This window comes from Pseudopodoces humilis, chromosome 3, assembly GCF_049639895.1.
Source record: "Pseudopodoces humilis isolate 2021_Gansu_Grassland_sample_001 chromosome 3, ASM4963989v1, whole genome shotgun sequence".
In the NCBI taxonomy this organism is placed as follows: domain Eukaryota; kingdom Metazoa; phylum Chordata; class Aves; order Passeriformes; family Paridae; genus Pseudopodoces; species Pseudopodoces humilis.
In genome coordinates, this window is record NC_142202.1 from 66137530 (window position 1) to 66164561 (window position 27032).

At 37.3% G+C, this 27032-nt stretch overlaps 1 protein-coding gene across 1 annotated transcript in view; it reads right to left on the reverse strand.

Annotated features, from left to right (window-relative positions):
* Positions 1-27032, reverse strand: part of NT5DC1 (5'-nucleotidase domain containing 1) — a 126040-nt gene that overhangs the window by 25355 nt on the left and 73653 nt on the right. Inside the window, exons 7-8 of the mRNA XM_005518291.2 lie at positions 19868-20042; positions 15216-15313 (exon numbers count right to left, since the gene is read on the reverse strand). Of these exons, the coding sequence (XP_005518348.1) occupies positions 15216-15313; positions 19868-20042 (273 nt within the window). The remainder of the gene's footprint in view (positions 1-15215; positions 15314-19867; positions 20043-27032) is intronic.

A 27032-nucleotide genomic window follows, 5' to 3' on the forward strand; every position in this document is an offset into this window, starting at 1 on the left:
AATACAGGGACCCTGCTGCAAGGGTCCTTAGCTTTTAATTTTTTCAATTCCCTAAAGTATGTTATTTCAAAGGGAATAATTATTGTGTAGGAGACATAAGCATGCATACTTATCCCACATATTGATTTGCCTGGGATACACAACAGACATTTTCATGGACTTTTATATGAAAACTATTTATACAACTTGGTTGATTTATGATTTATAAGTAGTTCCATTCATTTTTCCTATTTTATTACACTATCTCAAATCCCTACTTTAATTTTATTGATTTATTCTGCCTGTAGTTCCAGCTCCAAAGATTGGCTCTGCAAATATTGCCTCTGAAGGAGGGTGGTTTTATACCAACCTTTAAGGACTAACTTAAGATTTAAGATTCTGAATGGACAAAAATAAATTTGGGAATTAAATATAAATAAACAGATAAACAAACACATGCAGCTCTTGGCCTGTATAGCTGTATACAAGCTGTACAAGTATAGCTGCAGATCGTGGATATTAAAGCCTTGCTTAGCTTTAGTAATTAAAAAGAAGAACCCCATCCAAACCCAGTATTTCTAAGGAAAACAGGGTGCCTTAGAATAATCTTTTCTTCTTTTTCCACTGGAAATAAAAGCTTACATCTGAGACTACTGAGAGAGGGATTCTGGCTTCTGTTGACCCAAGAATTCTTTTTATCTCATGGTAGCAGAGAAGCATTTCATTAGACATGTAAAAATCATACCGATATTAAACCTATTCGAATCTGGCTGTCAGGGAAGACACTACCTTGGCATTGCTTTGTAAATGTATTAAATAGTGAGTATTTTTATAGGTTATTCATAATACTTGGCATTTCAAGTAACAATAAAAGAAAAATATTTAATTAGAATATGAAATGGTATTTAATAATTAGATTGTTAAATAATTTAATAATTAGAGCATTAAATAGTTAAGGACCATTTTCTTTTAGGAAATATAGTAATTTTATAGTAATGCCAGTAATAGTTTAAAATCATAGATATGAAAGAGTATGAAACATACCCACAATCACACTGGGTGGTTGTGTTCAGTAGCAAATACAATTTTTATTTCCTGATATATTTTATACATTATATTTTGTTTCCCTTTGCTTAAGAAAATGTTCAAGAGGCACCGAAAGAGTTTGGGACTTAACACTGACTTTACTCTCCCCTTGGAGTCATATCTCTGTTTGTGTATCATTAGTGAATCCCAGTGGTGATTTTGTAGTTTTATTTTGCAATGAGGATGATTTTATTACAGTCTCTACTGCATTTCATAATATTACCATTCCTTCAAGGTAAAAACATTACAAAAGAAGGGAAGGGGAAGGTGTCAGCATGTGATGGAAGACAAAGATGTGACAGCAAGTTCACTCTTGAGGTCTGGGGACCATTTCATGGCCCTGTGGATCATTTCATGGCCCTGTGGATCACAGTCATCAATGAACTCAAAGGAGGGACAAAGAGCATGACAGGGTTAGAACAACAGAGATTTCAGAAGCGGTTTAAGGTCTGCTAAGGAGCCGGGTGTGTCAGGTAACACCATAATGAAAATCAACGTGAAACCTTGTTCCTGTAGGATCTGTTGAGATACAGTACAGCTTCATATTTAATAAACAAAATGAAAAATGTTAGGAAATGAATGTTCTAACAAACAGGAAGAGTTCTCACGTGTGAAAAAGTCACTGTAAATCTCAGAACAATGCAACTGGGCTGGAGATGGCAAGTAAAAATGGAAACTATTCCTCTCTGGCAAAGTTATCCTTTGAAGGGAAGACTAACATGAAAGATTTGCAGTAATGAGTCTTCTGAAGAAGTAAAAGAGAAATGATTCCTCTTATACTTCCTAAGACACATGGAGAACAGGAAGGTGATTCCAGATAGCCAGAAGATTCCAGAAGCATGGTTTCACCAAGGGAAAATTCTGTCTGACCAACCTAATGGTTCTCTGTAATGGAATAACTACAACAGTGGATAAGGGAAAAGTTACAAATCTCATTTATCTGAACTCCTCTAAGGCCTTTGACATGGTCCCTCCCAACATCCTTCTCTCCTGAGGCCTCACCTGGAGTACAACATCCAGCTCTGGGGTCTTCAGCACAGGAAGGACACAGACCTACTGGACTGAGTCCAGAGGAAAGCCACAAAGTTGCTCAGGGGGATGGAGCATGTCCTCTGTGAGGAAAGATCTGAGAGAACTGTGATTGTTCAGCCTGGAGAAGAGAAGGCTTTGGAGTGACCTAACTGTTGTCTTGAAGGGAACTTACAGGACAGATGGGGCAAGAATATTTACAAGGACATGTAGTGACAGGACAATGGACAATGGGTTTAAATTGAGACCAGTTTTAGATTATATATTAGAAAAAAATTCTTTACTGTGAGGGTGGTGATTCACTGGAACAGGTTGCCCAGGGAAGTTGTGAATGCCCCTTCCCTGGAGGTATTCAAGGCCATGTAGGATGGGGCTTGGAGCAACCTGGTCTACCTGAAGGTGTCCATGTCCACAGCAGGGGAGTTGGAACCAGATGATCCTCTCCTCAAGGTGCTCTTCTAACCCAAACCAATCTATGATTACATTTCCAGTTCCTTATCTGTGCATTTTGTGTGGTTTTTAAAACCACTTGGGTGTTTATATGTGCTTTACCTTGTTTTTCAGAAAGAGCATTGTTCCAGATCTCTCAATCCACTAATTTCACAGATAAAATCTCTTGCTACTATTATTCCAGAAAAAATAATAATCTTGGATCATTCAGCCTTGGTCTGGCAGTGTCACAGAGGCACCTGGAATATGTGGACAGTAATAATACATGAAGTGGTTTTACAGCAGATAAGAATCAAGTTAGAATGAACATGTTTGCTAATGAAGAGAAGAAGTCCTGGGGTCACTATCTCTACCTAGAAAAACATGCAGCATACATATTGCAGCTTAAGACATCTGGAGCCCAATGTGAATAATAAAGAAATTGAAGAACAAAGACAGTGAGAAAGAAGATGGTACTGATGTACCATCAAGGGATCTTCTGTTTTTGAGTTTTCAGGTTGCAAGAACCAATTCCTTTTGGAACATTATCTATAGGACTTAGGCTTATCTAAACAATGCAGTGTCCCACCATCACTTACCAGCCAAGAAATGACCATTTCTGTATTCTCTGATCTATTATTTCCCTGTACTTGGTGGGAGAGGCAGAGCTGCTCCTGAGCAAGGTGACTCTCTACACACTTAATATTTGCCCCATGTGTGATAAATCCCCATCTGCTGTTTGTTACAGATCTCCCCTGCCACTTAGCACTTTGCAGATATCCTGGGTGCTTCATAAACATTGGGTAAACTGCAGTATTTAGAAACTGGGAAATTGAGGCAGAGATCAGCTGTCATATCAAACTGAAGCAGATCTCAGGCCAGGAATTGGTTATGACTCCTCCACATCTTCTTAGCTTATTTCTAGGGCTCCTTTCACTATTTGCTTCTAATAGCAGATCTGAAGTACAAAAAGCAAAATGTGCTTTCTACAAAAAACAATTCTACAGACTAAGCTTAATAAAAGCTTGACATTTTGGAGAGCACACAAGAAAACTCTAAAGCTCCTTAATCAAAACCAGCACATACAGATTCATGGAAACTATGCTGAAGGGAAGTTTTCTGCATAACTTGCCAGCTCTTGCTCTGCCAGGAATGTACCATACACAGTTTCATTTTTGCTTTACTACAAACTGCCTCAATATTGATTTCCAAATTGGTTACAAATCAAATCACGAGGTAACTCTTTATGAAGTTCTCTGTCTAATCATTTACTTCTTTTGAATTCTACAGACGAAAACAATTACATGGAGAATAAAGACGAACAAAACCTCATGGAGAATAAGGATGAATAAAACTCCTTGCTTCTATCACCTACTGTTTATGCACACGTTATATATCTCAAATAATATTTATTCCTCTGCAAAGTCATACTGGTAAGTCCCTCATTTCACAGGTAATTATTCTTTCTTCTAGAAATTCTGTTTGGATTTTGACATAGTGTTAAGAACTATAATGTGAAGTTATGTCCCACAGGTTTGCACTAAATGATGGTGGACTAGTAAAGTTTACAAACTCGTACTGATCCATCCCTCAGGCATCCCATCTTCCACAGGGTCTGTGCCACTTCTGCAGGACCTTTGGGTTCCTTGGGGCTCTTGATCAGCACTGCAGGTCTGTAATTAGCAATGAGCACACCTCAGCTGGGATTCAGACCCAGGTGCACAGAGTGTGAAGGCTCTGCAACAGGAAGCGCTGCACTGGGTCAGTTGGCCAATGTCTTCTGTGCACTGTAGGCACTGCTGTCTGGGCACTGCAAAGCCCTCCACAGACCAGTTCTGCTGGCTCTTCATTGCCTGCAGAGGGAGGTGGCTGAGGATAAATGATAGAACGCCAGAGCAGTTTCTACACACTGTGGTTTCTGAATCTATTCTTGCTACTACATTGTTTCAAAACAGACTTCTGATTTTTGACATATGGCAGCACCCTTACAACGTAATTCTGAGACAATTTTTTTTGTTTCAGGGAGTGTGGTGGTTTTCACTGGGGGAGGGTTAATTTTCTTCCGAGTGGCCGGTAGGGGGCTGTGTTTTGGATTTGTGCTGAGCACAGTGAAAATTTCTAAAATAGAAATGTTTCTGTTATTGCTGAGCTTACATACAGTCAAAGCCTTTCCTCCTTTTGATACTACCATGCTGGCAAGGAAAGCTGGAGGTGCTGTAGGAGTTTGGGAGGAGACACAGCTGGGACAGGTGACCCCAACTGACCAAAGGGATATTCCAGACCATCTGACATCATGCCCAGTATATAAAATGATGAGAGGAAGAAGGAAGGGAGACACAGAGTGATGGAGTTTGCCTTGTCAAGTTCACTGTCAGGTGTGATGGGGCCCTGCTGTCCTGGGGATGGCTGAACAGCTGCCTGCCCATGGGAAGCCATGAATTGCTTTGTTTTTTCTGGGGGCACAGCTTTTGCTTTCACTATTAAACAGTCTTTATCTCAACCCAGGCGTTTTCTGCCTTTTACCCTCTGATTCTCTCTCCAGTTCTGTTGGTGGAAGAGTGAGTGAGTGGCTCAGCTGCTGGCTGGGGTGAAACCACTGAGAGGCTAACAACTCCATATGAAAAAAAAAGAGCTTCTTAAAATGATCCATTTCTCTGATACAGATTTGGCAAGAAAAAAAGCCAGGTTTTGAATAAGCTACCAAGGGTGTAACTTCCTACTTAGAAACAGCAGCAGAGTCTGGTAATAATCTGCATAAATTTATAAACTTTCCAGTGGAACATTTATTATTCCATGGACAAAATAAAATGTATCTGTTTAACCATATAATAATAAAATTGCACAAAACAAATCAAATGGAAGTATGTATTTTCTTAATGCCAGAATGGCTGTTGAGTTGTGCATGGTTTGTCTCCCCAATGTTACTTTCAGTCTTTTGAAATTTTCAATTTAGTTCTTCTCCTCCCAGCCAGAGACACTCTTGATGGACACTCTTGTATGTGCTGGGAAACAGAATGAAGGTTAAAAAAAAATCATAACCATAATTTCACCCTTCTAGTCTAGAATTGTGGGTATTGAATCAAATAATCTGTATAAAAAATTGCTAGACATTCTTTAGCATTTCTATGGAGACATAAATCATGAGAACTCACGGTATTATATCAGAATGGGTGCTGCTCTGCTGCAACAAACACACTGGTGTTATTAGCACCATGCTCTAACCAGCTGAGCTAATCTCAGGGCTAATAAGAGTAGGCTTGGCAAGCCTTGCTCATGTATGGAAATATGCATTTGCTTTTGTCTTCCATACAGAACTAGATCTCTGCATTCAGTGTAAAATTTTCCATAAATCCCAAGCATTTTTATGCATCACATATTATTATCACACTATAAACGTAGTCTAAATTGAGCGCTTTGCTTCTAAATCTTGTCTGTTTTTCTTAGACAATATGAAGGAAAAAGAATCATCTTCTCATAATGACATTTTCATGTCTTGGAGAAGAATTCCCTTAAACCAGATAATCAGTTTGCTGAACAGTTTTGTCTGGAATACAAAGTGATCATTTAGGCATTTTGGCTTTGGTTTTGAAAACACAGGCTATGGCAATTTATGTTTTGTGGGCACCCACTGGCAGGAGAGGGTTGAGCTGACAGGCCCTTAGCTCATTCTGCCATAAAAAGAAGCTGCTTTGGCTTCCTAAGTGTGGCAGTTTCCCTGCCTCATCTCTCTGGTACAATCCAGACCAGACTCTACCACAGTTCTACTCTCTGCTAGCATCCTGAAATAAAAGACAATAAAGAAACAACACCAGAAGGTGATCACAAAACTATGAGGATTTTCTATAGAGGTTGACTTTTAATGACCCCCTAATCATATGCTGTGTGTGTTTATAGGCTTTTGTCATGCTTCTCTATGAAGGAAGTTTCTTTCATTGAAATGAAACGTAAACATGGCCTGAATCACTGGTATGCAGCTGTCTTCCGAAATAAACAACTAATTGAGCTTTTAGTTTTCATTATTTTAAAATAATTACTGGATAACTATTGAATAATTTGATTAATTTCAGTATAGAACACATAAAGTTCATGGGTCCAATTCCTTGAAATTATAAAGGATATAATAATGAACGATAAAAATTAAATCTAGCAGAATTAATTCAAATAATGTCACTTTTTCCATTATGCTAAATCTTTAAAAAGGGCCAAAAGGATTTTCACAGTCAAGACTGAAAAGTCTTTATTCAAACTCAGTTTACAGTTCTTCACTGCTTCTGGATTAGGACATTAGATATCTTAGGTGAATATGCATATCTACCAGAGACATAAGTCAAGGGAGGTCATTCAATATCTTGGTTCCTTAGCTCAAACAGAAAAGCCAGTGCTTTTGTTTTTCTACCATTTGTTTATCTGGCTCTGCCTGTGGGCTCCTTGAAGAAAGAAACTGACTCTTATCACATCATTGCACAATACCTTAAAGAAAAGGGGTTTGAGCTTTATCCTTTAAGGCCTTGAATATAACATGATATAATCAATAGCTAGGATTTTGTAGTAGTGTTACTGTAGTAGTTACTGTAACTCCTTTTAAAAATGAAAATACACTCTCTATACACAGAGAATTCTGTTTTGGAGTCCCTGGCAATTATGCTAAACATGTTTTCCAGTTTTAACAAAAGAAATATTGTAGATACCGTGCTTTTGAAAGCAGCATTTTTAGCTTTCTTTGAACTAGCTTTTGGTAATATTCTTATCAGGTCTGTGCCAAACACGCTATTTAATATCAAAGCTAATCAGCTGAAGCAAACCCTGCTGTCTTCATGCAGAAGCAAGTTGCAGTTTTTCACTGTTTTGATTTTTGGATGAATAACTTTTTATTCCTTTTATCCTCTGAGGTACTTTGAACACTGTGCAAACATATAAAGACCTTGGCCTGACACATTTACTGTAAGTTCTTTTCTTTTAAAGGAGGATGGGCATTGGAGAATGCATCCACAGCTCAGCATTCATACTCAGAACAAAGAGATGCCTTATTTCAAACACTGCTTAAATTTTTTCTTTAAAAAAGAAATTTTAATAGATAAAGAGTTGTTTATGAACAACAATGGAAATAATGGGGACTATCTTCTATGAAGTTGTTTCATGCTGTTGCGTTCATTGAATGTCTATTAGGGTGCAGAGTCTCATGGGTGATTTTCCAGTAGCTGGGTATTTATTTGTAGCTAGGCTCTCATGGGTGGATACTCAGATATCTAATCAGGGGGAAGTTTATACTGCAGCCTTTCTCTGTGTTGGCAGTGATAGGCCCATCTTTTCTTCTCCAGCCTGCTGAGGCTGTAATATCTCTGATAATGTTAGGCCAGACTCAAATGTGGTTGAAATTGCAGTATTGATAGGGGTTCGCAGCAGGGGATGGGTGGAAATTCCTACCCACACATACCACGAGATTGCATAATCCTCGATGCCTGGGCAAACAGAGTAAATGTTAAAGAATTAGCCTGTGTCCCGGTAGCTCTTCTGGCTAATATGGTTGAGCCAAAGGAGCTTAAGAAGGAGCACCAAACCCAACTTCCATTGGTCGGTTCAACTGATAACCAGGTACTTCCCGTGACCAATTTCAGGCATCAGCTGAAATCCCAGCCTTTGGCCCACGCTCCAGGTTTACAGTGAATTGCTGTAGTCAAGCCAACAAGCTGCCCTACTGGTAGAAACAGAAACAGAGCTTTGCTGCTCAACCTCCAGCTTATGATATGCTATAAAATGCCTGAGTGAAACCCAGCATTTGAATAAATAAATTTGCATAAATGATGTGATGACAATCTGGCATCACAGCACTTCTGAAGCAAGTACCAGTAAAACCATTCAAAAAACAACCCCAAACAAACTGAACAAAACACACACACTCCTCTTACTAAGAAAAGGAATGGCTTCCCAGCCTGGATTGACAAGAGGAATGTGCTGTAAGAGAAAGTAATTCTTTGGCTTCCACATGATCTAACTACAACAGAATCACAACTTGAAGAACTCACATCAGTTAAACCATGTCACTGTAGCAGTGGATATACACACTATCAGTAGAAACTGCAGTGTCCCGTTGCATTTCACAAAAGGTTTATAAATGATACACTGCCAATTAGTGATCAGTTGTGTGTCCTCAATTTCTAATTATCTCTAATGGAACAAAATTGTACAAAGTATTTGTTTTTATGAGGCAAAGACCATCAAATATGGTAGCCAAGGACTTTGGGAATTATCAGAAAGAATGAAGCCTGTGACTTTAACAACCTGCTCTGCAAAAGGATGTGAGCATGTGTATGGATGCTAAATCTGAACCAGAGTGCCTGTGGTTATTGCAGGCCGCGTGGCTCGGTCCTGCCTGAGAGCTAGCCTGGGAAATTCATGGGAGGATTTGAAAACAATCCTTAGAGACAGAAAACAGCCGCGCCAGGTGCTGTTTGTCTGTCCCTTGTTTTCTTTGCAGGAGAAAGTCAGGAGGTGGTGTACACCACTGACCAAGGATAGTGATGTAGCAGTTTACTAACCAGTAAGAGTTTCCTTTCTGTACTTTCCACGAATCAGTCTATAAAACAAGCCTGAAGTAATAAACTAGAGGAATTCTCCTGTTCTGACTCCATGAGAGCCTGTGTCGTCTCTACCCAACCGGTCCTAATAGAGCGACACATGTGCTGGCCCAACTTTATTCTGCTTTTTGCACCTGTTTTAAATGCTTTCACAAAGGACTTTGTACTGAACATGTAAAACCCAAAATCCAAACTGTTACTATCTACTGTTTATCAAAAATTAAATAAAATTTAACTGTGAGAAAAAAGTTTGTTAACCCGTCAGGACAGTTAAAAGACACCAATCTTATGTATCCCATGGCTTAATTATGAATATTGATGATATGGTAGGAAATGATCGCCTCTATTCTCATATGATTCCCAAAGTGTTGATTTCAAACTACACACAGGTACTATCTAACAAACCTTAAAAAGACTAATTGGTAAATCTTTTTGATTACAAGGTAACATCTGCTGATTTTTTAAATGTTTGTCTACAGGACAAATAATATCAGGAAAACAGAAGTCTCTGAGACAGCTGTTTACACTGTCAGAAAAAAAGTCTGTGGAGTGGCTGATATCTTTGCAAAGGCAGTACACAAAGTGGAACAGTTTTAGACTAAGATCATTTAAACAAAGCATAGGAGATGAAACAGTCATCCAAGAAGCCTGATACTGTGGATTTTTTGAAACAATCTCAGCCTCTCCAGTGGATTATGAATATCTGTATGAAAACAAACCCTGGTGTATGAGATAAAATTTCTTTATATGTCTCCCACTGCCACCCCTACCAGCCTGCCCTAGCCTGCTTTGCAGAAAGTGGAGTCAGACATAGATCATGCTGCCAAAGAGGTGTCACCTGAAGGAAGCACCTGTATAAGGTGCTGCCATAATCCTTATAGTTTTTCTTAATAAAAATAAAAAACAGGTTCTATCACTGAATATGAAGATCTGTCTATATAAACATCCATACTAACTAGTTGCTTAAAAGGAAACTCCTTTTTCTCCAGAAATAATGGCTAAAATGAAAATTCCTGTCTGAGATAAAAGGAGGGAATTATTTCTCATTGGTGGCTTGGCTATAGAAAAGTTACTTTATCCCTTTCAACAGTGGACCTCCTACTGCCAGCTTATTACAGAATTTGTTTGTGATATTAGAGCACAAAGAGACTCTTGATCTTAACATCATGATCCTGTGAGGTATAAAAAGATGTAATTTTGAAAACTAGAGTACAAAATATCATTACTTTTTAGTTATAATCCTTTTTCTTTCCTAAATAGTTGGGAAAGAACATGAAAAACAGTGCAAAAACAGTGTAAAGAATTGCTAAACAGCATTTCTCCTAAAAAGAGTAGTATGGCCTTTAAGGGCCATATGGCACTGTGGGATGTTATGACAATTATAAAGGCATCTTCTTGTAGAAGAGATATGGGAAATGGTTATAGACTTGATAGCTCTTGCTATCTAAGCAGTGTGCAGCCAGCACAACCTTTACATGCTGCTCTGTCACAAGCTCCCAGCAAAAATGCATTATTATGTGGCCTCGTGTCACAGAATATATCCACACAGACTGATATGAAGAGGCACCATTTCCAAAAGAATGGTAACAGGCACAGCTGCATTACATAAAGAAGCACCCTGAGCCACTGAAGGAAAAGATTACACAGGTTCCCTTTGCTGTTGCTGCTGTTATTCTGCTTGTGCTTCCTGAGACATGTGAGATGAGGCCCTTTGTGGGCTTCCCTGTAAAAGGTTTCCTGAGCTCTGAGACGCCTGGGATGACAGTGCTGCATCCCCTGATGTGGCTAGAGGGCCAGCTGGGAGCCCCAGTCAGCCCAGTACACGGGTACATCATTTTAAGCTATGTTTGACACATTAGCCTTATTGCAGAAGTCCTCCTTGAAGCAACAAGTAGGTCAAAAAGCAAAGACCTGAAGTTCAGAAAACCCCATCAGTGTGAAATCCCTTTTCTCTGTATGTTTCCATGTGCTTTACCTCCTCCCATGCTCCCCCTTCCCACCACCTGGCTCCCCAGCCCATCTCTGGTATAGTCAAACCCAGCTGTTCACAAAAGATGGCAAAAGAAAACTCATGCAGCAGACATGGGATCACCACCTTCTGAAGTCTTGCAGTCCCTAGTAACCAAAGATGGTCTTCAGCCCAGGTTTTATATCCTGCCTCCTTATTTTCTTTTCTAATTGGTCCTTTCGACTTACAGAATTTTCTTGTATTTTTAGAAGGGTGAATGAAGGAGGAAAAAGTTTCTGTACAGAATTGCTAAAATGGCAGTTACCAGAAAAATCATAAAAAATTATATGACTGAAAGTTTTTTAAATGGGAAGCTACATTCTGCAGCAGAGGTGCGGTAAGATGAACAGAAATTCAAGTTCAGGAACAAGGCAGACAGCCTGGAAGTGTAACTGAAAGCAGGCTTTGAAATGTGGTATTCATTGGCACTCCATCTTTGGAATTGTTTTCAGCCTGTACAGATACATACACATACACAGGAGGCTATATGTAAGTTTCTAAGTGTGTGTTTTAAATTCAGACACTGAACAGCAATACATTTTCAACTCATGGAAAAAAAAAACAACCTCAAAAATCAGATCAGAAAAGACAGCTGTGCCTGAGCTGAAAAGAAAAGATATATAAGCCTTCTTTAAGACCAAGCAGACTTCCCTATGAATACAGACTTAGGGAAGGCTTCCAGGGAATTAAGGGTTATCTTTAGCATTTCAATTATAATTTTGGATTGTAAAAGATATATTTGGCAATGATCAGGACTGGCAGTCAGGCTAGTAATTTTATATGCATTAAAAAGTGATGTGATAAAGGGAAAGCTCTGTTGTCAAATGTTACAGAAATCTTCATGTATTGCAGATTATCATATAATTCACAATATTTTCTATTTATATTCCTTCAAGCCCTGAGTGAAATGAGAAATTATTTTAAGCTGGATGTAGCTGTTGAAAGCAAGGAAAATCCTTCCTTGTCAACATGGGATTTACGCAAGCATTTTCAACCTGATCCTTAGGTCCTGTAGCTCAAGATATTAGTAATTTCAAGAACCATGAGAAGAATTTCCTTATGTAAAAGAGAATAAAGCTTCGTGAATAACAAGCAAATTATAGAGTATTCATATTATGGTAGCAAAATCTGGGGGTATTTTTATGTACAGCACATACAATCAACAGATATACATATCTGTTCTCACGAAATATATCCTTTGCTACATAACTTACCCCTAAATATAAAAACTGTTTTGCCAGGTCAAAATAAGGGTAGCTGTCCTAAAATCTGTAAAGATACATACAAACTGTTCTTCCACTTAACAGAATGGTACGTTGAAAGACAATTATGCAAAATTAAATAAATAATTATTGTGCTTTTCAGTGCCCCAGTCACACAAATCTTTTAGGCTTTCAAACAGTGTTTTAGTTGCTTTAGATGATGCACATCTTGAAATGAAAATGAAATAGTGATGCAATTTTAATTGAGCAATTAAAATAATTTTTCATGGTTTCTAAATGGACTAGCTCTAAAATTACTTGTCTACTGAAAAAACCCACTTTTTCAGAGCTGTTACCCAATATCACATTTCCAGACAATGTTTCCTTTGTCATCTCATCCTGTTTCTCATTCTCCTTCAAATGCCTGCTGAATACAATTGCCTTTTGAACTTATTCACTGAAAAGAATTTATCCTTCTCTTTAGTAAACTTTAAAACCTTTCCTTCAGTAAATCTGCAGCAGAAGTCCTGTTACATATAAATAACATTTAGCTCCAGTGCACAATGCAACACGCGGGATATTTGCAATTAAGAACACATTCTATATTTTGTGCCTTGTCCTTAAGTAAAAAAATAAAATATGGTATTATTAAGAATTTATTGCAGCTCAGAGCTACTGATGGTTGGAAGAACACGGCTGAGATTCAGACCTGGAGAAATGGATAACAATGATAACCAGTTGCTTCAGTTCATTTTCTACAACACATTTCTTCCTAGAACAAGTTTTTTTTTTTCCCCTAAATTAGCAAAAGTTTAGTCTCTGTGCTTTAAGAAAATATTTACTATGATGTCCACCTATAGATTTTTTTCTTTTTCAAACAAAAAATATGGAAATTTTGTCTCCCTGATATGCAGCACTGTGACCAAACTCTTCTGCTTGAAGGCCAACAGGAAGAAAGAAACTAGAAGTTGAAATTTTGAATTTTCAGTGGTTCTGATATGAAAGATAGCCATAAAAAAAAATCTGAAAACTGGAAAACTGCTCCCTGTCAAGATATTAGAAGTGTCACTGTATACTGTTTCAGCTGCTGTGAGGAATACATAGGTAGGGCAGCAAAATAAACATTCTAGAAATTATAATTATTTTGGGCATTTTCTCATATCAATGCTCCTACTTTTATCATTTAAACTTCATGTACTCTTAAACAAGCTCTACAGCACTTTTAAACATGTCTCTAAAAACCTGTCCTATGTGTGTAAGTCCTTGCTTTGAATGTTGTGATTGGTCTTTCAGAAGAAACCAGTTACTATCATTCAAATATAAACATATTAAGAAAAAAAATACACTCCCAAGTTAGTAGTTTCACCAAATTATTTATCTGGTGATTGTTTTAGTTACATTTGTGTTCCTTATCTATTTAGATAGTGAAGTGTCCAGAACACAAACTACATTTTATTTTGCATTAATAAGGTATTAACATAATGAGTGATTGACTGACATTTGAGCCCCTTTGCATTGTCAAGATATAAACTGAATGAAAACCACTAAGACAACAGGAGGACTCCAGAAAATGCTGTTCCTGTTTGAAAGCAGAGAAAGAAACAGCTTCATGAAAATTGGTCCTTACAGTGTAATGTGGTCGTTATGCCAATGCTACATATTATCAATGGAGAGAGCAACTTGGTCTTCTCCCTTTATTCTGCCCTTTTTTTGCACAAAAACCCACCACCTATCAAAGTATCTTGGAGCTTGTTGGCTGTCTATTAAATTTACTGAAACTGTCCCACATGTCCAAAAGTTGCTGGCTGGATTGCTGACAGAGGGACACAGCAGGATTTCCTCAGGAAGTCAGGCTAATCAGTTTGTTTAAAAGAAATCCAAAGTGAACTACATTTTATTTTCAATTTGCCTTTTTTGAAACTAAATCAAATGGTTGCAGAATGAAACCTTTTTCACCTTTTATAATTTTATTCTCCTTTCTCCTTTCATACAAACAGTTTCAATTTCCCTTCTGAGATTACTTTTCTCTCAAATTGTCAACTTGGCAACTATTTGAACTAATCCTTTAAAAATCACACCTAAGATACTTATTTTCCTATATAAATATGTGAAACATTAAAATATAGTTTCAATATGTATTTTTTCTGCTTGTTTCAGTTTTACTGTAAAAGTTCCACAAGCAAAATTTCTCTTGGGCTGGAACACTGACTCCTGTCATAAAATGATAAACTATGGTTCAGTGTATGCTAACTTCTTTTGGCTATAAGATTAGTTTTCAGGTAACTTAATCACAAAGATATTTACCAAATTATGGAAAAATTAACTGTCTTCAGCAATGTTCCATTGTTATTTGCAGTTCAATGAACACTGCTCTTATAAACCTCCTGTGTTACAACCTTAACTACCTAATGGACAATATTGCCAAGTGTTTCAGATTGTTTTAATTAAATTAAATGAGTACAGGGGCACTTCCTTTTCACCTACTCTGTCATTATTTAGCCAAAGTAAACACACTTAGTACTGTCAGATTTCCATCGTAAATTCTTTCCTTCAGCTTTACAATTTTATTTGTACGGTTCTCTGAATTTCCTTTAAATATTTCTGCTTTGTTTTTTTCCCAGAACTAAATTTTGTTTTCTGTGCATCACCATGTGAGCACAACAAAGAAAAATATTTTTTTTCATTAATGGTGCAGTATTTAAGCCCCAGTGCAATTTTAATTACTATCACAGCTCTGCCTTTTAATTGTCCTCAGCACTGTAATTTTTAATTTCTCAGTGTTCTTCCGTCTTAACAGAATTTTAGTCCATTTCCCACCCCACTGCCAATGTTCAGTTGCCTTATTTTTTTTTTTTCTTTTCCCCATAGAGGTAAGTGGATGAGAAGGGACTTACAGCTGCAACTTACCAAGAGTTCGGAAAGGTCTTTGGTTTGGTGTATGGGAGAAGAAACCAGGTTTCAAAGCATTTGTGATCAAAATGTCAAAATACTCTTCAAAATCACTCCTAGGAAGTAAAGTAAATGTGATTAGTTAAACTAACAAATTAGTTAAGATGTAATGAAATACTCTTTAAGACTTAAGAAAATATCAGAATATTTCTTTAAGGCACTTGCACTTTAAGGCACTTGCTTCTGTAACTTTTTTTTTTTTAAATGCTTCTTCAATGTCACTATTATTCTTCTTTTCCTGAGGTTGTCAAAAGAGTCAAACTCACAGTGAGTGTTCTTTGGGAACATTCATTATTTGTAAAAAAGATGTTACTTGATCTCAGGAGAACATGTAACAGATTATATGTTTTTAATCTGAGATGGCAACATATGCATGGACATGAACAGAAAGTTGTAAATGCAGGGTTTTCTTTTCAAAGAAGAATATCTGAAGGGATGGGGTAGGAAGTAACTGAAGACACTTAAACACAGGTGCTTATAGTGTTGGTATCCATACTGAAGGTATGCACAGGCCCTTGGCAGACAACAGAGATCTAATTTACAGCCAATTAAAATGAGACTGTGATTTCACATATTCGAAAACTGAAGCACCATTTTGACAGCTGAACTCTCTCTTCAGACTCCACTGGCTGCTCTCACTACATCCCTGCTGGTTTACAGGGAGGTTGGACATGTGACTACAAATAAAGAGCCACCAGCTTCAAGTCTTCATCCGCTAGCTGAATCCCACAACTAAATTCAGATTTTTCAAAGATCATTAGGTCTATATACACAGATTGTTATCTGAACTGTGGAAATACCATCAGTTTAAATGGGTTTGAATGTCTCAGCATAGTATATAAGAAAACATTCCTCATCTATGATGTATTTTATTTTATTAGAAATATTTCATTGCTTAGGTGACTACATTGCCTACAACATCCAACAAATGATGGATACTCTTGCATGGAACAAAGAAACCACAGATGGCAAGTCCAGGATGGACACAGGCACTGAAATGCTATCAGCAGTAGAGGAAGTTTGCTGGAAGTAAACCAGTTAACTGCATCACTTTCAAATAATTAATGGTCTTCCATGGGACTGAGATATCTTATCAAAACCTGAATGCTCTCCCTATGAGAGACAGCTTTTGGGTTGTGCTCAAAATTACATTCCAGCCTTAAAATAAATTTCCTTTCTCTAATGAAATTTTAGCTTTGTCTAATTTTTCTCCACTTGTGACCATATGTAAACCTTTGCCTTTTTAAAAGAACCAGTATCAAATATTACAATGGTGTGTTTTTAAAATTTGCTTCCATGTGAAAGATTCCAGATGCTGAGCAAACAGACCAGGTTCTTCTGTTCTCAGGTGAAAAGTATCAACAGAGATAAACTTTTCAAATTAGCATCTGGTGCGAATAATACATCCTGGGTAAATTAAGCTTGAATTTGCAAAACAAAGCAAACATTTCAGAAGCACAACAAAGAACAATTAGCAAGTGAAAGGACGAGAGGAAATGGCCTCACTGTTGCACCAGAGCAGGTTTAGATTTGATTTTACGAAAAAGTTCTTCACAGAAAGGGTGGTCAGGCATTGGAACAGTCTGTCCAGAGTTGTGGTGGAGTCGCCATCCCTGGAAGTTTTCAAATAATGTGTGGATGTGGCGCTTGGTGATATGGCTTAGTGGTGAGCACAGAGGTGCTTGGTTAAAGCTTGGACTCAATGATCTTAAAGGTCTTTCCCAACCTAAATGACTATGATTCTCTGATTTCTGGAAAAAGTGGCAAGTGCTTTGTTTAAAAAATTAAAACAGAACAAACAGACTTTTCAGAGGATTTGATAATTTCCTATTTTTCTGTTGAAAAACTGCTTTGTGTGAGGTAATGTGTTATCTGTGGCCTTTTTTGAAACAATATATTCAATCTCATGTACAAAGCTAGTGTTTTTATGTGAGACTTAGTGTTACATTACTATGTAACACTACATATAAAACAAATCTGTTCCAGTTACTGCCTGTGATTGGTAGAGTGGCTTCTGGTTACAATAAGTAGCTAGCACAAAGGGCAGGATATATCTTATACATGTATCATAACTTTAGCCTCCTAAAAATTGCACTCTGAATGCAGATAGTGGTTGACACCACAGACAGAGCCAATGGAGAAACATCCACATTCTTGAACGGTTAATTCATCCCACTTATATCAGACACAATTCTACAATGCAGAATGAATTGCCAAGGATAGTGCCCAGTGGTTTCTCTCCTAACATTTTATTTCAAAATAAAGCTTTTTCTTACACTTCCTCTCCCTACCAGAATGTGTTCTAGTTAAGGACAATTTGGTCATATGAACATGAGTGGGATATTTTGCTCATGAAATGGTAAATGATACACTTAAGCATGAATTTCCAAGCACAGGTTTTAGGAAGACAATAATTTCTTAGTCAAAAAGGAGTTTCTTTAATAAAGTGCAAAAAAGGAAATAGTTACAAAGTAAGGATATTAGGTGTTAGAGGCTAAAATTTCACTTGCATCTCTGATCTTCGTATTTATCATTACGGGTTTTTCTGTTTCATACTATACAATTTTGGGCTTTTCAGTATCATATTGATTAACTGAAAGGAGTAGGAATAAAAATTAATAAAGGACTATGTAGGTGCAATTCATAAGTGGTGGTATCAAGAATAAAATGCAGTGCTGATGTCAAGAATAAAAACCAGTTAGCCTGGTCAAATAAAGTTGAGGGCAGTGACAATAGGTGTGAACCTAAACTATTTTCCAGTGCAGCAAAAAGCAGCACAGGTAGGGAGAGTCTTTTTGTCTGATACAAGAGGCAGGGAACAAACAAAAGCAATAAAAAGCTTAGATTTTCAGGAAAATAACCCCACTTCACTAAAGTCTAATGGACAGTGGAGTACTCAGTTCTCCAAAAGCTACTTGGAAGCACACTGTATAAATCACTGGAAAATATGATTGTAATAAATACCGTAGAACATCCTACACTTCTGTGGAAAGAGGGAGTGACACAGTATCCTTTTAGCAGAATATCTTTGGTGTTTTGAAAGGCAACTGTTCATTTCTGATATCTTGCTTACTGTCTTCCAGAAGGATTTCTACAGCTACCTTAAACAGCTGAACACTATTTGTGGATGCTGAATGCGAGAGATCAGGCAGGTAGCACAGCATCTGTGTGAAACCAAGTCACATAACTTTCTCACACTGGCCTGAGAAAGTGTGACCTGAGAAATTGTGAGGAAGAACTCAACCAGTGCTTGGAGAAGGAAAACAACCTTTGCAGGTGTTATTTATCTCCTTGTTGTTTACTTGCAAGAAACGGTCAAGGGGTGTTGTTCCTAACTATCCAGTGATGGTGATGTGTTGGTTTGATGGCCAATAGAAGTTTTACCCCTTCTGACCCTTTCAGAACTAACTATAAAAAAGGATCTTGAAGAACAAATCATGCTCTCTTTTGCAACTAAGCTTGAGAGTCTGTGTCGTCACTATCCCCATTCCTAATACTGTGCGACAACTATACACCAAGGAACAGAAAGCCAAATCCTTATATGTGGCCAAGAATTTACCTTTATACCAAATTTTCCTTTAGGAAATAACTGCACAGATTTACACAAAAGAGTTAATTCACAGGAATCTTACTCATAAAGGAGAATTGCTTTTTGTCAGGGGGTAGATTTTCCCCTCAAAGGAGCAAGTATAATGATCATGCAAAGCAGTGAGAACTGGCACAGCTGAGGCTTCATTTTTTAGCATTTAGCCTAGAGAGTACAAAAGAGAAGTGATACTGGCAGGACTGGTTTTGGAAGGTACTTTGTCTTTTACCTTACCTGTGCTTTTCTTACAGTGTTGCTGTATTCATTCTGCTGTTCCCCGGCATATCCTGATAGCCAAGGTAAGCTCATACTGAACTACTTTATTTGTTTGATTAAAAATCAATTAAGTCTCACTCTGTCACCCACCTCACTATTTGCATCACTGATTAATTTTTTTTCCTAAGTGATAGTTCTGCTGAATTTCACTGAATTTGACTTGACAGGTCATGCTAACATTATGCTAAAAACAGCTGTGATCAGCAACTGCAATCTCAACCAGTCGCCAAGTGCAATGAAGTTTCTGTTTTATCTTTTCTGCTGTGATGATGCAGATTGTTCACATCAAACCACTAATGGGAAAAAGTATTGGTAAGATTTTCCTGCAGATTTACTGCAAGGAAATGCAATAGTACTACTAGTTGCATTCACTACTGGAGGAGCAAGAAAGGAAGTGGCTTAAATAAGACAGTCTAGAAAAATTTTACAATAAAATTAGGAACCAGATGGTGTATAGAATAGGCCTGAAAGATAATTCCCTGGCATCTTCAATCCCATCATGATGCCTCCAAAAGGATGAAGGTTATAAGAGTGCTGTGGGTCAGGTACAGCTCACAGGCTTACAGATGGACAAACTCCTTTGTCTCAAGTACCCTGCAACACTCTACCACAGAGGGGCCCCACAGAAAACTCAGAACCAAATAATTCACTGTACATAAAAACAAAACTCAAATTAGTTTCACAATAACTCAGGCTTATCTCCAGTTGCTGTTCAGCAGGTATAATTTGAAATGGACTTTGCGCTTACCCGAGAACATGTTCACACAGAAGCCTGCAGTAGTCACTGTGAGAACTGGTAATTAACAGCAGAATCTTCCCAGCATTCTTCAGTTGTTTCAGCCACTTTTTTACAGACTCGGGACATCTTTGTAAATATTTGTCTGGATGATTTTTCACTTCTGGGAAATACATCCCACAGTCTTCTAAAAAAATTAAAGCATAATTATGTTATCCAATTCTGCTCACAAACCACTTAATCCACACAACAAATATCCTTTTATGTGTAAACAACACAATTAAAATAAGGCAAAGCAAAGTTTAAATTTTTCTCTGGATTGCAACATAATATAAACCAAAACCCCCAATCAAACCAAGAGGATTCACTGCAGCAGAAATAAGCTTGCATGACTTTTTTCCTTTATTGTGGAATTTTCATAATTATTTTGTTTGATGTTCTTTTGCTCAGAATAGTTAATAGCAAAGAAATTTCAGTTTATAGCTTCATGCAAGAAATAATTATTTCTTTTTGCCTTTGCTCAATTTTTGGATACTCAGTTTGTGATTGTAAAATCAGCTAAATGTTTAGAAAGTAGTAAGGGCCTAAAATTCCATACAACACCTGTTCACTTACTTCTAACACTTTATGTTAGCACTGACCGATCAGTAACATCCATTTTACTACTTCTGCATTTTTCTCAAGTAGCACTTTACCTATGAAAGGTTGATAAACTGGAAAAGACTCATAAGTATTTGGAATACTAGGAACAGATGCAAAAAACCGCCCTATTCCAATCTGAGCTTCAATAATGTACTTTTTGCCAAATAGAACAGCAGTAGAACTTTGCAAATACACTTGGAATGTGAGATTTTAAAAATTGTGCAACAACACTAACTTGGCAGTAAAGGTTACCTATTTATTAAAGTCACCAATAAAAATTCATCTTGTTATAGCCCATAGCTGTTTTACCATGATGTAAAATTAACATTTCTACATATTTCCTCTGTGCTCAAACCCTGTATAACCAAAACTGTCAAGCTAGTTAAGGGTTTAAAAAGGAATATAATAATTGTAGAGATGGATATGCTACCAAATATTTGGCTCTCAGTCTGTGTGTGTTGTAGTATAATGAACATCATCATAGATTATTTTTCTTCCAGCACTTGTTCTATATGCAACTGTCTGTGGTCAACTTTGCTGAATGATTTAATAAATCCCAGACATTACTTAGCTTTCTGGTATGTGAGTAATGCAGTTCTCTAGTTTGAAAAAATAAGATTTAAACCACTTGAACTTTAGCTATTTAATGGAAGAGAACATACATATTTGAAACAGTAGTATCATAGAAAGACCGAAAGATGCTGGGTGCTAAACATAACACCATTCCATACACTACACACTCAAACATCTATAGGTGGCAGGGGACAAAAGTCTTCCAGAAGAAGTTTCAAATTGGCTGTTATCCTGGAACTAGACAGGAGGCAAAAATGTATTATTCTGTACTACAACTTGACAGATTTCTTCCAAAAAGGTAAACTAGTGTATCTGAGGACAGTCTCCCAAACAAAATCTCCCCACTCACAACCAGGCCACTGTTCCAGTTCTTTGCTGTATTTAGGTCAGGCTGTGTAACAGTGTCTACCAGGAGAATACAAGCCTGTTCCTGCAGCTGGCATTATGGGATGCCTTGACATTTGCCTTGAGAGCTAGCCAACAACAATGATATTTTTGATTAAACAAAGCAGATTTATAAAAGAAGGTTTCCTGTTGTGTTTTCCCTTCTTCTTTCCTGAGGCATGAATATTGTTTGGGATGAGCAATAGAGTTTCTAGGAGCAGAAACTGCATTTTTTTTCCTCCATATTATAAGTAGCAGTAATATTTCATATGCTATGTTATGACAATTTTTCTTTTTTGGTGTTTTGGAAAGTGCATAACATTAGATGAGGAGGAAGGGGGACACAAAACAAAGCAGGCTTGGCATTATCTCTCATAGGTTCAAACAATTAAAATAAGGATGGCAAAGTCCATTTATATAAACAGTGATAGTGACCTATCACACTTATCATCTCAGACAAAAAGATCTGTTTTACTCCTGGACACTCTTTGTTTTTATATCCTTATGAAATGCCTTCCACTGTCTGTGACCATTATTTGATGTGCAATTTAAAGCCTTTGACTTAATTTAATCAAAACTGTCTTATTTCTCCACAATCTGTGCGGTATCTCTGACATGACAAATCTATTATATTTGGTCTTTGAGCTACATCTGCATAGGAAAAGGTCAACAACTCTGGGTTCAATACAAGAGCTGAAAGAGAGTCTTATTCTAGCTCTCTATCTAGACCCTGAAGCCCAGCTGTTAATTGCAGACAAGCAATGAATCAGTTCTTGACACTGGGATCTGAAATTTGCCTCTGGGCTGTTTGCCATATCAGGCAGAGGCAGCTCAGAAGAATCCTCGTTAAAGCATACTCTAGTGTAATTAGGCCAGCATGGCCCAGGAAAGCAGAGTTTGACTTAATTCCTAACATACTATTGCGTCTGGTGAAGACAGTCTGGTGGAATACAAATTCATACCTGTAAATGAGTTTAACCACCAAAGCTTACAAGATTTGATTGAAAGCCAAATAAAATAAAAGCCAAAAAACTTGCTCATTAACCCAGAGCAGCAGCCAATTTTGGGGAGTATTGCAGAACCACAGGCACCTTGTTGGCAGAAATAACTGTGGAAGCTTTAACATGTGATGGTGAAATACCATTGTGTCAAGCCTTCAAAAACAAATGGAGTGATTTCCTAATGATTTCCCAAGCCTTTTTTCCCACTATGGCGTATGTTTCACTGTGCTTTTCTAAAGCAAACCAAGAATAAAAGTAAGAAGAAAACTCTATTAAGCAAAGCATCAGTGAGAAATCAGAAAAGAAATAATTTTGTCAGAACCAACAGAGGAAAGCAATAATGAGTTAATAGAAATAAATGATTGTGCAACTGTCATACAGCTCCATTCTTGAAAAATGAAGTAATTAATCAGAATAACACTGTTCTGGAGGAATAAAAAATTTCTCTAGTTTGTCAACCTCCCTGATAGGCTACATTCCATTAATAATGCATGCAATGCTTATGGACCATCCAAATTGGAAAATATTCTTAAAAATGGAAAGATAAGCAAACTTTAGGAAAGTTTTGTTGGTCTACAAATCCAGTGTATCAAAGCGGGGGACTTGTGGTCACTGCCAGATCCACAACTGATGGTTTGTTATCTCTACACTGCCTAAAATAAAATCTCTACTTTTTTTTCCTCTCTGTTTTATGAATATCACTTAATATACAGCTATATGGACATTGCCATATATTACAACATACCCATAAATCAGTGAAAGCAAAACATTAACAAAACAACTGTCCCAACTTTTACCTCAAATTCTCTGCTGTTTTCAGTTACCTTCAAGCATGCCAAGGCCTTCATTAGTAACCTTTAGCCCTTTGGCAGTGTGAACACTTACACAAAATACAAAGAAGTATTTAATAAAAGAAAATTGAAACAAGAAGACTGTGACAATCAACACAACAATCAACATATTTACCCCCTGTGATTTTATGAGAAAACTTAATTGAATGATGTGAAGCAAGAAAGTGAATATCTAAGCATTTTATACACAAACTTGGAATGTATTATGTATATGTTACCATGGAAAAAATGCAATTTTTTCGATTTTCATTCTTGTTACTAAATAACTTTTAAAGTTTATCTCAAATCTCTGAAATACAGCCTGGAATAGCAAATTAGCAACTAGCCTCTGTAGGGATTTATAATAATCTTCCAAATACACTTTCAAAAACAATTATTGCTTTTGTAGTTCACCAAGTATCCTTTCAGAAAAGGAATATATATATATATATATATATATATATATACTTTTCAAGCTGAAGATAGAAATGGATGCAATTAAGTTGAATCATCTATATTTTTGAAACAATATCACTTCCTCTATCTGTACTATCAGAGGTTTCTTTAGTGTCCAGTTTGGAGTATGTTTTTTCTTGTTTTATCTGACATTTATCTCATATTGTCTTGACTAGCAGTTTAACTCTGTGTAAAGCTGTGATAGCAAGTGGGATGGGAACCTTGTAGCTGGAAGTGCTGGAAATGCAGAATCCCCAGACCATACTCAGAGGCTGTACAACGTTTGTCATGTCTTCCAGCACAGATAATAATCCAGTCCTTAAACCAACAATCTCCCTCTACTGCAGTCACAAATTACTTTATTGGAGTATGCATTTTAATGTTCTAATAGAATACCTACATTTGTGGAAAAAATAATTATGGATTTCTTTTGTGCTCTGCATTACACTGCCTCTCCCTGGCAGGGCCAGTTCACCCCCACTGGCTCTGGACTCCTCTGGACTCAATGTCTGTAAATCTGTACTGCCAGGACACTGCAGTTTTCATCCCTTAACTGCTATTTGGATTATAAAATGGGCAAATGTTCAAGAGGCACCTCTCCAGCAAGGTTTTAGTCCAGAACTAAAACACAGGAACAGTGTATTTCTTAGTATTGTCACTGCTTTTAGAGGGCACCTACTTGATTAAATTAGAAATAATTTATCTGCTATTTATACAATTTAGCTAAGCAGAGAAGTATGAGGCTAAAAAAAGTCCATAGAATTCAGCCAAGAAAAATAAACTTTACACCGCCTATTTGTAGCTTGTATTTAGTGGCTTTAACAACTAACAATCTCTTACAATGAAAGTAGTATTTAGGAATGTGCCTTTTCTCTCTTTTAAATTCAAAGGCAATATGATAGCTTAACTATTAATACCCATCACCAAATTCTCTGCAGCTCTGCCATGAGAAAGAACTTACAGTTCTTCCCTAATTTTTGTCTTAATGCTAGCTTGCAAGTAACAGTTATCAATTTGATTAACAGAGTAGAGCTGCAATAAATGTTGCAATCAGCAATGATACAAACAACTATATTCACTGTATATTCCTATCCACTGTAGCTTTACAGCACTTCAGGTTTTTAGAGTGAAGAGACACTTTTTTGATCATTGTTGCTGTCTTCTTCTCTTGACTGAATAAACTCATCTAACAGCTATCATAAGCATTCAACAGAAACACAAGAAAAAATACTTCAGCACAGAAGATTCTGCAAAAGAACTTGAATTTAATCTAATGAAAGAGAAGAAAGGGGGTTAAATTACACCCGGCAAGTTGTCTTTTACTGCCTTTCATTTAAGCTGAAGTGTGTGTTCTAGTAGAAGCAGCAGAAGCAAAATGAGAGTCAGAGGGAAGGAAATGTTAAAGCAAAATAAGAAAAGATAATGAAGGGTGGCACAGAAATGTCTGGACAAAATATGGTTACATTCTGGAGGCCTGGAGTGAGGCAGATATCAGGAACAGGGAGCAGCAGGAAGAGATAAATCATCCTCTCCTTCCCCCAGGAGATAAAAACTTTTAAAAACAGAATAAAAGGATGACAGTCCTGGAAGATAGGAGGTTGGGAAGAGGCAAATGTCATAAGAGCAAAAATGAAGAGTAACAAATATTAAATATTTTGAGCTTTTATGTTTTCTGCAATTATTTAGAAAGACTGAGAAATTCTTTAGAACAACTTTCTTAAAAGGCCAAAGGGTTAAACATCCTGGTCCAGCTCAGGCAGGAAGAACACCAGCTATTTACACTTCTTCATTTATTAGGAGCAGACATGAAAAGAGCTTGGAGGCAAAGGAGATTTTAATAGTATGGTACCAAATCTCTCATTCTCACCAGAAAAAAGAGTGAAGCGGTATTTCTGTGATAAGAGGGGGGTAAACAGGAGCATTGATGAATTGGCCAGTGGAGAGCAGGAATCCAGAATGACATCTCAGTGAGTTTCTGCCTGTCACAAGGCTGAACCTGATGATGAACCTCTGCTTGCTGAGAATTAGCTTATGTGCCATATATATGAGTACCTGCTTACTAAGCAGTATCCTTCAAGCTGCTCTTGTATATACAAATGAAACAGAAAGGGGATAGAAAAGGGAAAAAAAACCCCCAAAATTCAGACAGAAGAGAGAAGGTAGGAAATACAAGGAGAAATGAAAACCAAACTAGTATTAAGGATCGGTTGCAATCTATTAATAATGCAGACTTATAAATAGGGAACTATTTGACATTTTGATGTCAAATCAAATTAAAGAAAAAACTTTTCCTCCTGTGTTCTCAGAAAAGTAGGGACTTTTATGATCACAATGCAAGCCCTCTGCAAGTGGCATATGAGTTTTGAACTAGTCACACATTACCAGTTGAACTACAGGATCAGCTGGTTCCTCATTTGGCTCTTTTGCCTGTGTATCTGCTAAAGAAGATGTAACATTAACATTCCCAATATTTTTAGCAACATCCAGCTCCAGTCAGGCAGTTTTAGATCACATTTTCTAAAATAATAAACTGTTTTCCAGTGGTGACAATTCTGTGCTCACCTTGATTAATTTCAAGCGGGTGGCCATAAGGTAAGGGTCCGTGGTGGGCTAGGGAAAACATGACTACTTGGATTAATAGTGGCTGCAGTGCTATATAAACACTTAATACTGAAGGAAACATTTTAGCAGAACACACACAAAACATCACCTCTGCAAATATTTCATGGGTCATTTCCTCTTCTACTTATTTTCTACTCCTGTGGCCTGTGAGAAATTTACTGCAACATTTAAAATGCTTTGGTAGCTAAAGATAGGTCTCCAATGAAAAAGGGTCTGATTGACTAGAAATTTTCCTAGGGAAGCTAAGAGCAGATGTTGTTTCTTCTGGCTTAATATTATAAGGCAGGATCCACCACTCTCCCTCCTTTCTGAAGTGAGGTTCCCATAACAAATGCTGTCAGGAACAGCACAGAACCTTTAGCTATATTTAAAGGGAAGTCCTAATGTCTAAATTAGAAGCTATTAGTGCTCTGCCACCTCTTACCTGAACATCATCCACCCCCTTCTTGCCCCTGTGTAGCAGGGGATAGAAACAAAGACAAAGATGGACGGCCCAGAACTTCAAGGCTGTGCAAGGTTTAAGGGCTGGCCCAAACCAAAGTCAGCTTCGAGGTGAGGCTGTATCATTTCTTGAAAACATAGCAAATACCATTTCCTGAAACCCCCCACCATTTCCTATCTGGGAGAACCCTGTTCAATCTGCCCCTAATCTTCACCCTCCTGCTTGCT